General features: G+C 44.5%; 1 protein-coding gene across 8 annotated transcripts in view; it reads right to left on the bottom strand.

Annotated features, from left to right (window-relative positions):
• The window catches only part of LOC139534879 (dynactin subunit 1-like), a 34,031-nt gene that overhangs the window by 7,662 nt on the left and 12,420 nt on the right, over nt 1–13,949 (bottom strand). For all 8 annotated transcript variants that reach the window (XM_071334396.1, XM_071334397.1, XM_071334398.1 and 5 more), the window contains 16 exons: nt 13,114–13,192; nt 12,820–12,979; nt 10,060–10,164; nt 9,504–9,695; nt 9,153–9,269; nt 8,793–8,945; nt 8,496–8,662; nt 7,137–7,305; nt 6,706–6,774; nt 6,390–6,511; nt 6,220–6,310; nt 5,795–5,956; nt 4,978–5,109; nt 4,684–4,809; nt 4,351–4,493; nt 3,790–3,956 (listed from right to left, as the gene is read on the bottom strand). In XM_071334396.1, the coding sequence (XP_071190497.1) occupies nt 3,790–3,956; nt 4,351–4,493; nt 4,684–4,809; nt 4,978–5,109; nt 5,795–5,956; nt 6,220–6,310; nt 6,390–6,511; nt 6,706–6,774; nt 7,137–7,305; nt 8,496–8,662; nt 8,793–8,945; nt 9,153–9,269; nt 9,504–9,695; nt 10,060–10,164; nt 12,820–12,979; nt 13,114–13,192 (2,154 nt within the window). The remainder of the gene's footprint in view (nt 1–3,789; nt 3,957–4,350; nt 4,494–4,683; nt 4,810–4,977; nt 5,110–5,794; nt 5,957–6,219; nt 6,311–6,389; nt 6,512–6,705; nt 6,775–7,136; nt 7,306–8,495; nt 8,663–8,792; nt 8,946–9,152; nt 9,270–9,503; nt 9,696–10,059; nt 10,165–12,819; nt 12,980–13,113; nt 13,193–13,949) is intronic.

Below are 13,949 nucleotides of genomic sequence, written 5' to 3'. Positions count from 1 at the left end.
ACCCTACCGGACACCCTAGACCCACTCCAATTTGCTTACCGACCCAATAGGTCCACAGACGACGCAATCGCAACCACACTGCACACTGCCCTAACCCATCTGGACAAGAGGAATACCCATGTGAGAATGCTGTTCATCGATTACAGCTCAGCATTTAACACCATAGTACCCTCCAAACTCGTCATCAAGCTCGAGACCCTGGGTCTCGACCCCGCCCTGTGCAACTGGGTCCTGGACTTCCTGACGGGCCGCCCCCAGGTGGTGAGGGTAGGTAACAACATCTCCACCCCGCTGATCCTCAACACTGGGGCCCCACAAGGGTGCGTTCTGAGCCCTCTCCTGTACTCCCTGTTCACCCACGACTGCGTGGCCATGCACGCCTCCAACTCAATCATCAAGTTTGCGGATGACACTACAGTGGTAGGCTTGATTACCAACAACGACGAGACGGCCTACAGGGAGGAGGTGAGGGCCCTCGGAGTGTGGTGTCAGGAAAATAACCTCACACTCAACGTCAACAAAACAAAGGAGATGATTGTGGACTTCAGGAAACAGCAGAGGGAGCACCCCCCTATCCACATCGACGGGTCAGTAGTGGAGAAGGTGGAAAGTTTTAAGTTCCTCGGTGTACACATCACGGACAAACTGAATTGGTCCACCCACACAGACAGCGTCGTGAAGAAGGCGCAGCAGCGCCTCTTCAACCTCAGGAGGCTGAAGAAATTCGGCTTGTCACCAAAAGCACTCACAAACTTCTACAGATGCACAATCGAGAGCATCCTGTCGGGCTGTATCACCGCCTGGTACGGCAACTGCTCCGCCCACAACCGTAAGGCTCTCCAGAGGGTAGTGAGGTCTGCAGAACGCATCACCGGGGGCAAACTACCTGCCCTCCAGGACACCTACACCACCCGATGTCACAGGAAGGCCATAAAGATCATCAAGGACAACAACCACCCAAGCCACTGCCTGTTCACCCCGCTATCATCCAGAAGGCGAGGTCAGTACAGGTGCATCAAAGCAGGGACCGAGAGACTGAAAAACAGCTTCTATCTCAAGGCCATCAGACTGTTAAACAGCCACCACTAACATTTAGCGGCCGCTGCCAACATACTGACTCAACTCCAGCCACTTTAAAAATGGGAATTGATGGAAATTATGTAAAAATGTACCACTAGCCACTTTAAACAATGCCACTTAATATAATGTTTACATACCCTACATTACCCATCTCATATGTATATACTGTACTCTATATCATCTACTGCATCTTGCCATCTTTATGTAATACATGTACCACTAGCCACTTTAAACTATGCCACTTTATGTTTACATACCCTACAGTACTCATCTCATATGTATATACCGTACTCTATACCATCTACTGCATCTTGCCTATGCCGTTCTGTACCACCACTCATTCATATATCTTTATGTACATATTCTTTATCCCTTTACACTTGTGTGTGTATAAGGTAATAGTTGTGGAATTGTTAGGTTAGATTACTTGTTGGTTATTACTGCATTGTCGGAACTAGAAGCACAAGCATTTCGCTACACTCGCATTAACATCTGCTAACCATGTGTATGTGACTAATAAAATTTGATTTGATTTGATTTGAATTTTACACACCTGTCAGCAACGAGTGTGGCTAAAATAGCCGAATCCACTAATTTGAAGGGGTGTCCTCATACATTTGTATATATAGTGTACCTCTCATCTTATACCTCTCACCTTCAGTGTCCAAATAAGAAAATACCTCTCACCTTCAGTGTCGAACTAAGCATGTAATTGTGTTGACAGTCATTGATTTAAAAGTAATTTTGCATCAACCCCAGGCAGGCAATATCAGTAGCCTAGTCAAACTCTGCGATGTGTGCAGCTTTTCACGCTGACCAGCAAAAATGTAGGCCTATTCCTGATCTTGCACAAGTGAACATCACCTTCAGTATTCAAATGTTTGTAAAATAGCTTGCGCAAAATTACGCTTTATTAGTTGAGCGTCAACCAATGTAATATCGTAGGTTATTTTTATCAAATGTGCTTTTGAAAATTGTGTTTTACCGGAATAAAAGTAGCATAAGCTACCGCCAGAGATAACTCATCTGGCTCACATGCTGATCGGGGGCGCTTACATTCAATTTCATTTTATTGCTGAGGGTGAACCTGAACAATTTGTTTTGGTAGTTTTGCTTGAAACAAAAATCTGTATATTTTAGATATACATGGTAAAGTTGATAATTTCACAACGAGGACAGCAATCACCAAGTCTTGTCCAAACGTAAACTGTCTAAACCATTCAATTATGAGACAGGGTGAAATCCAAAGTTGTGCTCTATACTCATTGGCTATGTTATACCAAATGTTTCAATTCAATCTAGCTCTAACACTTTTTATCTGCTAAAATGACAAACTAATTAGCGGGTGATGGTGATTTCAGATCAAAAGTGTGGGGGCGGGGGGGGTTGGATGACAAAATGCTAACACTTAACAAACAGGCTGACTCGTGTGCGCAACCGTTGAAAAATAAATTTAGAAATCAATATTATTCAATTATTGCGCCAACGAACGTTTGCGTTGCCAAGGGCTAAAATATAAGTCAGTTCTATTTGTGACGCAGATCACGGTGCAAGTCCTGCCTCTCCCATCTCCTCATTGGTTTATAGAAGCGGGTACCCACGTGCCATCTCCTCATTGGTTATACCCACGTGGGTGACTGAAAGACGAACGAGGTCGGTGGCGGTAATGCACCTAATTTATGAAAGTTGCCAATCGCAATATAAAGTCAAGAGAAGAAAAAGCCTAGGAGGAGAGATGACTAGAAACGATTCGTTTGACCGTTTTATGTGTGGATTAATTGTCGGAGTAGAGGACCTTGTGCATTTCAGGTAAAATAACAACTCCGAGGACAAATTAGCTAGCAACTGCAAGCTAGCTAGCTAAATTGCCATAAATGTTTAATGCTTTTCGACCTGTCCCCAAATTAATGTAATTGGTTCAGAGTTTGTTTTGATATTTTAACCTGCATGTTGTGATCGCATTTGGTGTAGGGGGACAAAATAAATGTATGCACGATGGCGCACGCACGCAGCCGGTTTGGGTTCCGTGATAGTGGGGTGGTAAAGTTTCTCTTCTGGCTTAGCTCAGGTGCCTACATACATCATACACACACACATCTCCTCAGACAGATCCAGCTCATGATCTCCATCAGCAGCAGATTTTCATTTAGAATGGAAAGCTTGTGTGTATGCAACAAATGTTAGTGCACCGAATTGTACCGCATCGAACCGTTCCTCTAATCAAACCAATCGCTTCAAACTAAAACATATCGCTCATGTATCTAGATAGGTATCGAATCGTCTTGAAAATGGAAAGATGCCCATCACTACAGACAGGCCTACACACCTCTTTCGTGCCACAGCTCCACCAGAATGGAATAGGGCAGGCTGCTGGAAAAGATTTAGCTCCAATAATTTGCTTTTGTCAATGTCATGATAACCCTGTCCCTCCTGTAGCATGCGAGCTCGCAGTCTTTTTTTTTTACATTTTACATTAGCATTTGACATTTTTGGGATGGCCGCTAGGAGGCGATAACATTGTCTATCGGGCGATTTTCTAAGTACAAATTCACGACTAAAGTTGATTTCGCACAAACACTACATGGCTTTTTCCATGTCAATCTTCTGAAACAGCTTCATCAGAATATGAGTGATGGTATAATGTGAGGTGTCAGGTGCGTTATATAGGTATAAAGGCGTGCGAGGTATCAAAAGACTCAGGAGACTCACCTCCGGCGGTTCCTGAGATGATGGATGCGATGCCAGAGGCAGGCGGGGCCCTGAGGCCCTCGATGGTCACCTTTGACTGGTTGGAGAGACGCTGCTTCAGCTCCGCTTTCTCTGCCTCCAGCTGGTCGATGTCTGCCTGCAGGGCGTCCATGGTCTCCTCAAACTCCCTGGGTTGGGGAGGGAGGTATGGATGGAGGGATGTAGAGTGGGGGGTAGGGAGAGAGAGTGAAAAAAAAAACGTAGGTTATACACAAATACTTGATCAATGTAATACATCTACTATGTGAATTAAAATAATGTCCTCTCCTGGCTCTACAGCAGGCAACGATGCAAAAACACTTATATTAGGTGAAAATATGCCATCTCTCCACCAAACAGACTATCTACCATCTTCACCCCTACTCCTCTCTTACATCTCCCATATGTTGATCTGAAAGGCACTGGGATAGGAGAAAGCAAAATCCATTGCACACAACTATACACAGACAGAAGTGTCCTGATTCTACAAAATCCTCCTTCCTTCCTTAATAGTCCCACAGCCACCGTGTTCCCCGGTCCTACTTCTCTTTCTTCTTCAGCAGGGCGAGGGTCTCATCCAGTTTGGTCTGGATCTTCTCCACGCGTTCGTCTGCATCTTTAGTGGACGTATCCAGCTTCTTCTCTAGCAGGCTGAGACGCACGTGGGCCTCACTCAACTCCTCTCCCTGGGTTAGAGAGACAGGAAGGTGGGAGAGAGAGACGGAGAGTGAGTGAGAGTGTGCGGGTGTTCATGTGAGAGACGGTGCATGTGCAACGCGAGGGGGAAAATGTGTGTGTATAAGAAAAAGTACAAGGATGAGAATAACCGTGTGCATCTTTGTGTGTGCGAGAGAGAAAGGAGAGACATGACCGTACCTTGATCTTGAGGGACTTCTTGAGCTCCTTGATGACGGTGTCTCTGTCCTCCAGTTTGACTCCCAGACCCTCTGCGTCAGTGATCTCTGCCCTGAGGGCCACTGCACGAGCCTCTACCGGGGGAGTCTATGCAGGGAGAGAAGGGGAAGAGAGTGATTAAATTAAATGGGGGCAAAAGTGCTACAGACGTAACATTCTTAGTTTTGAAAAGGCTAGAAAATTTTAAGACATTCAGTCTCCAGCCATACCTCCCACCTAGTGTCATACTCCCCCCAGCCCTAGTCCCGTACATACCATTCCCTGTGGTCGCTCGGCGTCATACTCTCCCTCCTGCATGGCGGTAGCCATCTTGTTCATGGTGGAGATGACAGAGCTGCAGGACTGACGCAGACACTCATGGGGGTTCAGGCCATGGGACCCATACACCTGGAGAGGAGGGAGAGACAGAGACTGTCAGAGTGTTTGAAGGGGTCAGTTTGAGCAAGACAGAATCACTAATCTTGATCACAAAGTAGTTCTTTGGGATGTAAAGGTGATATTTTCTGTTTATTATTGTTATTATTTTTATTGTAATTTCACCCCAATTTCGTGATACCCAATTAGTAGCTACGATCTTGTCTCATCGCTGCAACTCGCCAACCAGCCCGGGAAAGGCGAAGGTCGAGACATGCATCCTCGAAAACATGACCCGCCAAGCCACGCTGCTTCTTCACACACTGCTCCCTTAACCCAGAAGCCAGCCGCACCAATGTGTCAGAGGAAACACCTTTCGACTGAAGTCAGGTTGCAGGAGCCCGGACCGCCACAAGGAGTCGCTAGAGCGCAATGAGACAAGGAAAGTTCCCTGGCCAAACTCTCTCCTAATCTGGACGGCGCTGGGCCAATTGTGCGCCGCCCTATGGGGCTCCATGTCACGGATCGAACCCCAGACTGTAGTGGTGCCTCAGATCTGCAATGCATTGCCTTAGACCGCTGCGCCACTCATGAGTCCCTCAAGGGGATTTTTAATACTAGATCAATGATTCCGTGCAATCCAACTGCAATGTAGTCAATCGCAAACATGCAATGATCAGTCTATGTTCAATCTATATTCAGTATATGGTCACTGTACCTGTTCAACAGCCTTGAAGGCCACGTCCTCCAGTTTGAGGGTGTTGAGCCCCTCCTGTTCCCCTAGAGGGGCGACCATCTGCGCCCCCGCCGCAGCTACCTCCTGTAGCACGGCAACCACCCGCGTCAGCTGACGCCTGCAGTCCGTTAGAGTCTCTGACACCTGCCATTGGTCCACAGAACTGTCAGTCAAATTCTCATGCAGTAGTCCCGGTTCCACAAATGCAAAGTTGAGTTGCATTACTGTACTTTATGAGCTACTGTAAACACTTGGCCCTGCGCTCCAAACGCCAGCACAGTGGGTTTGGGTTAGGTGCAAGACCTAAGAAATGTGGTCTATATCGGAGCTCCAAAGATACTGTGAAACACTTGGCCCAGGGCTAAAACTCCCCAACCCGGAACCCCATCCCCCAACAAGGCGCATACCGGTGCGCCAAAGGCCAGAGCGGCAGGCACCCCTGGCACGTCGGTCCCTGGCATCCTGCGTCTGATCTTCTTGCAGAACTGTTTGATGTCGCTGCAGGGGGTAAATAACAAAAATATAAACTGAGATAAATTGATCTACATAGAAATGACATATTAGTATTGTATTAGACCTGCAGGATGTGTCTAGGTCCTTCAGCAGGATGTTCAGGTCAGCCCCCTCTTGCCCCGGCTGCAGGAAGGCCCTGAGACGCACCACCTCAGCACCCATACAGTCCAACGCACTCTGGATGAACTGGAGGTCAGAGTTCAAAGGTCAGAGGTCAAATTCGGTTCAGTGTTATAACTGAATTTAGGGAAGATATGTTTGTAATAGGCTACAAGGGTATTTTCTTTTTTTAAATATAGTCTTTCTAGCAATTGTATAAGAAAATAATGTTTTTCTTAATAAAATGTAATAGTGATTTTGTTGATGAAGGATGGTTGTACCTTGATGTGGTCAGCCAGCTGCACGGTGCAATCTTCAGTCTGCTCCGCCAGGTGGATGCTGTACAGTTGCTGCAAAATAAAAACAGATTAGTCAATGAGTAGCTTACAAGGCCCTACTCATAGCATTGATTAACTTATAGTATATAGTATGTCAGTGCTGAGGTGTGTGTGTGTGTGTGTGTGTGTGTATAGAGTTGAGAGAATGAGCACAACTGAGTGGACAGAGCGTGTGGAGTGTTCTCTGTCAAGAGTGGTCAAGTAACTAGCCAAATAAATGGTATGGTGAAGCAATAGTACGTCTTGGTCCTAGCTCTTTCTCAAGAGTGTACAGCATGTGCGGGCCATTGTGTGTTATATATTGAGTGTCAACAAGAGTTTGTGTGTGAAGTGTGTGTTCTCTGTCGCGAGTGTTCAGGGTGTGTATTGCCTACCTGGTAGTACTTGATGGCCTTGGTGAGAGGCTCCACGTGTACAGTCTCATCCAGCTGGTCTTTGTGCAGCAGGTCTATAAAGAAGTCTAGGGAACGCTCATGGACACTCATCTCTGAGTAGAGAGTCCCCATCCGCTTATACACCTCTACACTGCAGCAGTTCAGAGATCTGAGGGAGAGTGGGAGAGAGAAGGAAATGTATGAACTTCCTGATTTGGCCTCGTTTTCAGAAAGAAATTAAGTGGCCATGACTCAAGCCAAACAAGAGATGTCCATTCACCCTGCCGAAACAATACAAAGTTAGTCACTCAACCATATAGATAACTTACCAGGTCTTGTGTCTTGAAGTCGCCTAGGCTAGCTGTTGCTAGTCAACTTTTCTCACCAATTAGTTTCAGCCGGCTGGTGTGCAACCGTGGTAAAGTTGGTTTGACATTGGATAGCCCATCTCCGGGGCTAGTTATGGATCGTAAATAAATGAACACAATGTAAATGTCGCACATCTTTTCGTTCTCATTAAACGCTATTAATATTTGTATATGCATTTCTACAAGGCATAGTTGGTTTGAGGTTTTTAAGTCATTGAAATTTGGAGCTATTAACCTTTTAATATAGTGTCCAATATTGTGTAATTTACTGATGGTCCCCAACTACCCCCATGGGGATATCGAATGTCAAACCAAATTGACCATAGGCATTAAGATCGGGCGTGTGCAGCTGCACTGCAAATTGATGCTTACTTGGGTTCTGCCAGCTGTGTGCAGGATTGAAATAAACCCAACCCAAGAAAAACTGTTATGTTACCCTTCACAGTTTTGGACGACACGGACTTCATGACCAAAACGATCCTATTTACACGCTGTAGTCCATTTTTACACTAGAATAAATGTTTCTGACTCATATCGATGCTACATAGGCCATTTTCAAAACGAGAAGTTGCTTTTTAGGGGCATTCGCTCTTTAAAGAACATGGCACTCCTTGATTTCCCTTTGCTCGATTATCATTAGATGTACTCTATAGGAAAACAAGTGTGATCAGGCAGGCGAGACAGAGAAAGCAGCCACTTCAATATGCTGTTACTATCTTAGAAGTATAAGTGAGATTATAAACTGGGTGGTTCGAGCCCTGAATGCTGATTGGCTGACAGCAGTGGTATATCAGACCGTATACCACAGGTATGACCCAAAAAATATTTGTACTGCTCTAATTACGTTGGTAACCTGTTTATAATAGCAATAAGGCACCTCTGGGGTTTGTGGTATATGACCAATATACCACGGCTAAGGGCTGTATCCAGGCACCCGTTTTGCCCTTAGCCGTGGTATATTGACCATATTACTTAATTCTATCCTCCTTACTGTTCATATTTGTGCAGTGTGGCCTGTAGCAGGGTTAGAGAATACACCAGTCCAGAGGCAAAGCTGAGTTGTTCTCCAGGTGGTCCTCTCATCTTCATCCCAGTCCTCTCCACTGGGTTACCATTCAGATCAAACTTCTCCTGGGCCTGCTTGCTGATCAACTCAGCCTACAGAGAGGGAGGAACACACACATTAGGCACACACACAGTAAGAACCTTAAATACTCACACACATTCCTCGTCAAATTCGGAGCTTGTAATACTAATCAACTGGAACACACAGACACACACACAATACCTTGCAAATGAGTCTTGGTATGAGCAAGAGCACCAGAATACAGTCGTGGTCTCCTCCATGACGCAGGAAGGAGTCGGGCATGAAGGAGGTGAGGAGAGACACCTGTCTGTTGGCCTGGCCCACCTCCATCTTCCTCAGCTCCATCTCGATGGCCTGGGGAGACACACGTGAATAGGATAAACATGTTATTTGTTGTTGTAACGGTATAATCTCACACATCCTGCAATAATAGGCCTTTAAACTACTACATTCACTGATAAATATTTGATGTAAAATTTTTACTTTAAAAAAACGGTGATCTGGCGGTCCCTGTAAAGGAACTACTGCACTGAACTGTATGTATGTGGGACACTTTCTTACCTTGGCGTAGGCCTTGGTCTCAGCAAACTTGATCTTGAAGTCAAACAGCTCAGCAGGAGGCTGTTGGACCTGCTCTGCATTGGCATTCTGTGCAACGGTCAGCTCCCTGTTGGTATCCTACACACACAATTCATATACAAATAACCAAAATAAACCAGTCAGCTAACAAGACCTTTCCCATTTTGCCTAAAGGCTGATGTATTCAGGATGTCAGTAAAACCCTGACTGAGAAACAAGTTCACAGAATCGTTTTTTTAAACTATTAACAACAATAGTGTGTTTATTAAGTGCCCTTCTTCCGATTGCATGTTGTGTGACACTACACTGAAACAATGAATTCAAACTCTATACCTGTAGGCTGGTGGTGAGCTCGCGATACTTGTTGATGGTCTGCTGATAGTCAGCCACGGTCTCCTGAGCGGCCTCCACCCTCTTCTGGGCCTCTCTCACCCTGGCCCCGTTCAGGTCCAGCTGCTCCCTCAGCTCCATCTCCGTCTCCCTGCTGTTCTCCTGCAGCTCGTCATTCATCTCGTTGATCGCTTCCTGGAATGGGTCAGAGGTGGTAGGGTGTCTTATGTGGTGGTGTGGTGAATATTGAGTGGACAGGGTTCAAACACAAAGGGTGTATCTCGGACTCTAAAACAGAGTCCTTACCAATATAGTGTGCGCACAGCAGGGGCATAGCATTGACACAGAGTTGGCTATTCAAAACCAAAAATAGTTGGTATGGGTGTGTGAACTCAACAAATCCCTGACGACTCAAACCATACAAAGTAACAGGGTTGACATTGATATTAAGGTAACGGGGTTGACATTGATATTAAGGTAACAGGGTTGACATTGATATTAAGGTAACAGGGTTGACATGAAGGTAACAGGGTTGACAGGAGTATTGATATGAACTCACCAGGTCTGTGACAGTCTCTCTGAGCTCTCTGACTTTCTCCTCCAGGTCCAGATTCCTCTCAGTCAGAGTCTCCACCATCTCCTCTGCCCCGAGAGCAGCATCAACCTAGGACACATAACATCTCAATTATATAGAACTTTTTACAAATACGTATGTTGCAAAGCTCTTAAAAGCAACCTAGGCATATACAAAAAAAAAAAAAAAAACATACAGATGCGAGTAATCCGAAGTGACACTAACATAGAAAAACTTCCTAGGTTGTTCTTGGAGATCATTAGGTAACCTCAACCTGCTTCATCACCTCATGTAGTATACAGTGCATTCGGAAAGTATTCAGACCCTTTGACTTTTTCCATATTTTTTATGTTACAGCCTTATTTTAAAATTAATTAAATAAAAAATGTTCCTCAATCTACACGCAATAGCACAAGGTGGAAATCGGTATTTAGACATTTTGCCAAATGTATTAAAAATAAAAAGAGAAATAACTTATTTACATAAGTATTCAGACCCTTTGCTATGAGGCTAGAAATGTAGCTTAGGTGCATCCTGTTTCCATTGATAATCCTTGAAATGTTTCTACAACTTGATTGGTCAATTCAATTGATTGGACATGGTTTGGAAAGGAACACACCTGTCTATATAAAGTCCCACTGTTGACAGTGCATGTCAGAACAAAAACCAAGCCTTGAGGTCAAAGGAATTGTCCATAGAGCTCCGAGACAGGATTGTGTCGAGGCACAAATCTGGGGATGGGTACCAAAAACAATCTGCAGCATTGAAGGTCCAAGAACATAGTGGCCGCCAACATTCTTAAATGGAAGAAGTTTGGAACCATCAAGACTCTTCCTAGAGCTGGCCGCCCGGCCAAACTGAGCAATCGGGGGAGAAAGGCCTTGGTCAGGGAGGTAACCAAGAACCCAATGGTTACTGGAGATGGTTGTCCCTCTGGAAAGATTCTCCCATCTCTGCAGCACTCCATCAATCAGGCCTTTGTGGTAGAGTGGCCAGACGGAAGCCAAAAGTCTCTGAATGTCCTTGAGTGGCCCAGCCAGAGCCCGGACTTGAACCCGATCGAACATCTCGAGAGACCTGAAAATAGCTGTGCAGCGACACTCCCCATCCAACCTGACAGAGCATGAGAGGATCTGCAGAGAAGAATGGGAGAAACTCCCCAAATACAGGTGTGCCAAGGTTGTAGTGTCACACCCGAGAAGACTCAAGGCTGTAATCGCTACCAAAAATGCTTCAACAAAGTACTGAGTAAAGGATACTTATTGAAATGTGATATTCAGTTAATTTGCAAAAATGTCTAAAAACCTGTTTTTGCTTTGTTATTATGGAGTACTGTGTGTAGATTGAGGGAAAAATACATTTAATAAATTTTAAGGCTGTAACATAAAAGAGGGAAAAGGTATAGGGGTCTGAATACTTTCCGAATGTGCGCGCCCGCACACACACACAAACTACCGTTCAAAAGTTTAGGGTAATTTAGAAATTCCCTTGTTTTTGAAAGAAAAGCACATTTGTTGTCCATTAAAATAACATCAAATTGATCAGAAATATAGTGTAGACATTGTTAATGTTGTAAATTACTATTGTAGCTGGAAACGGCAGATTTTTTATGGAATATTTACATAGGCGTAGAGGCCCATTATCAGCAACCATCACTCCTGTGTTCCAATGGCACGTTGTGTTAGCTAATCCAAGTTTATCATTTTAAAAGGCTAATTGATCATTAGAAAACCCTTTTGCAATTATGTTAGCACAGCTGAAAACTGTTGTTCTGATTAAAGAAGCAATAAAACTGGCCTTCTTTAGACTAGTTGAGTATCTGGAGCATCAGCATTTGTGGGTTCGATTACAGGCTCAAAATAGCCAGAAACAAAGAACTTTCTTATGAAACTCATCAGTCTATTCTTGTTCTTGGAAATGAAGGCTATTCCATAAGATAAATTTCCAAGAAACTGAAGATCTCGTACAACGCTGTGTACTACTCCCTTCACAGAACAGCGCAAACTGGCTCTAACCAGAATAGAAAGAGTGGGAGGTCCCAGTGCACAACCGAGCAAGAGAACAAGTACATTAGTGTCTAGTTTGAGAAACAGACGCCTCACAAGTCCTCAACTGGCAGCTTCATTAAATAGCACCCGCAAAACAGCTCTGGGTCTTCCATTCCTGTGGCGGTCCTCATGAAAGCCAGTTTCATCATAGCGCTTGATGGTTTTTGCGACTGTACTTAAAGAAACTTCCAAAGTTCTTGACATTTTCCAGATCGACTGACCTTCCTGTCTTAAAGTAATAATGAACTGTCCTTTCTCTTTGCTTATTTCAGCTGTTCCTGCCATAATATGGACTTGGTATTTTACCAAATAGGGGTATCTTCTGTATACCACCTCTACCTTGTCACAACACAACTGATTGGCTCAAACGCATTAAGAAGGAAAGAAATTCCACAAATTAACCTTTTACAAGGGACACCTGTTCATCGAAATGCATTCCAGAGAATGCCAAGAGTGTGCAAAGCTGTCATCAAGGCAAACGGTGGCTACTTTGAAGGATCTCAAATATAAAATAAAATTTGATTTATCCCTTTTTTGGTTACTACATGATTCCATGTGTTATTTCATAGTTTTGATGTCTTGACTATTATTCTACAATGTAGACAATAGTCAAAAGAAAAGAAAAACCCTGGAATGAGTAGGTGTCCAAATGTTTGACTGGTACTAATACATAAATAAATAAAACTGGCTGACTAACCTGCTCCTTCAGCTCATCAATGGTGGCCTCAGCCTGCTTCATCTCCTCCTGTAGCTTCTCCTTCTGGGTCCTCAGAGTCTCCAGCTCTCCATTCTTCTTCTCCATCTGCTTCTGGAGCTTCACATGCTCCTGCTTCTCAGAGGAAGACAGGTCACGCATCCTGGGAGGAGAGATAGTTCTGTTAAAGCTCAAACCAAAGGGAAACATTATGGGTTGGTTTTCTGGACAGATTAAAATGAATCCTGGAGTAAAATGTTCAAGGGAGTTTTTTTTTTTTTTTTTAAACACACTCACCTGACCAGAGCCTCTTTCAGTCTGCTGTTCTGCTCCTCCAGCTGCTTGACATGGTAACTGGAGGCAGCTCCATCAGAACCTGGTGAAGAAATGCAGTTAGGTTACGTCTCAACTTGCCAAGCAATACTGGATAAATCACAGCTACTTTGTTTGTTTGTTTGTTTGTTTGTCTAAGGAAGTCTCAAGGTTTTTCTCACCTGAGGTAGAGTATCTCATGATAAGCTGTAGACCACACTATCTGTATATTTCGTAGCTGTCTACATACCACCACAGACCGATGCTTCTAACAGCATGTTAAATGTGCAACCAGAGGGAAAAAAATTAAAGACCACCTTTACTCCACACACAGACGCATACAAAGTTCTCCCTGCCCTCCATTTGGCAAATCTGACCATAATTCTATCCTCCTGATTCCTGCTTACAAGCTAAAATGAAAACAGGAAGCACCAGTGACTTGGTCAATAAAAAAGTGGTCAGATGAAGCAGATACTAAACTACCGGACCATTTTGCTAGCACAGACAGAATATGTTCCGGGCTTTCAGGAGCGGGACTTAAGAAATCCCGCTATGCCCTCCGACGAACCATCAAACAGGCAAATCGTCAATACAGGACTAAGATCGAATCGTACTACACCGGCTCCGATGCTCGTTGGATGTGGCAGGGCTTGCAAACCATTACAGACTACAAAAGGGAAGCACAGTCGAGAGCTGCCCAGTGACACGAGCCTACCAGACGAGCTAAACTACTGCTATGCTCGCTTCGAGCCAAGTAACACTGAAACATGCATGAGATCATCAGCTGTTCCGGACGACTGTGTGATCATGCTCTCCGCAGC

Source organism: Salvelinus alpinus, chromosome 11 (genome assembly GCF_045679555.1).
Source record: "Salvelinus alpinus chromosome 11, SLU_Salpinus.1, whole genome shotgun sequence".
NCBI classification, from domain to species: domain Eukaryota; kingdom Metazoa; phylum Chordata; class Actinopteri; order Salmoniformes; family Salmonidae; genus Salvelinus; species Salvelinus alpinus.
This window is presented reverse-complemented; position numbering and strand designations above follow the sequence as displayed.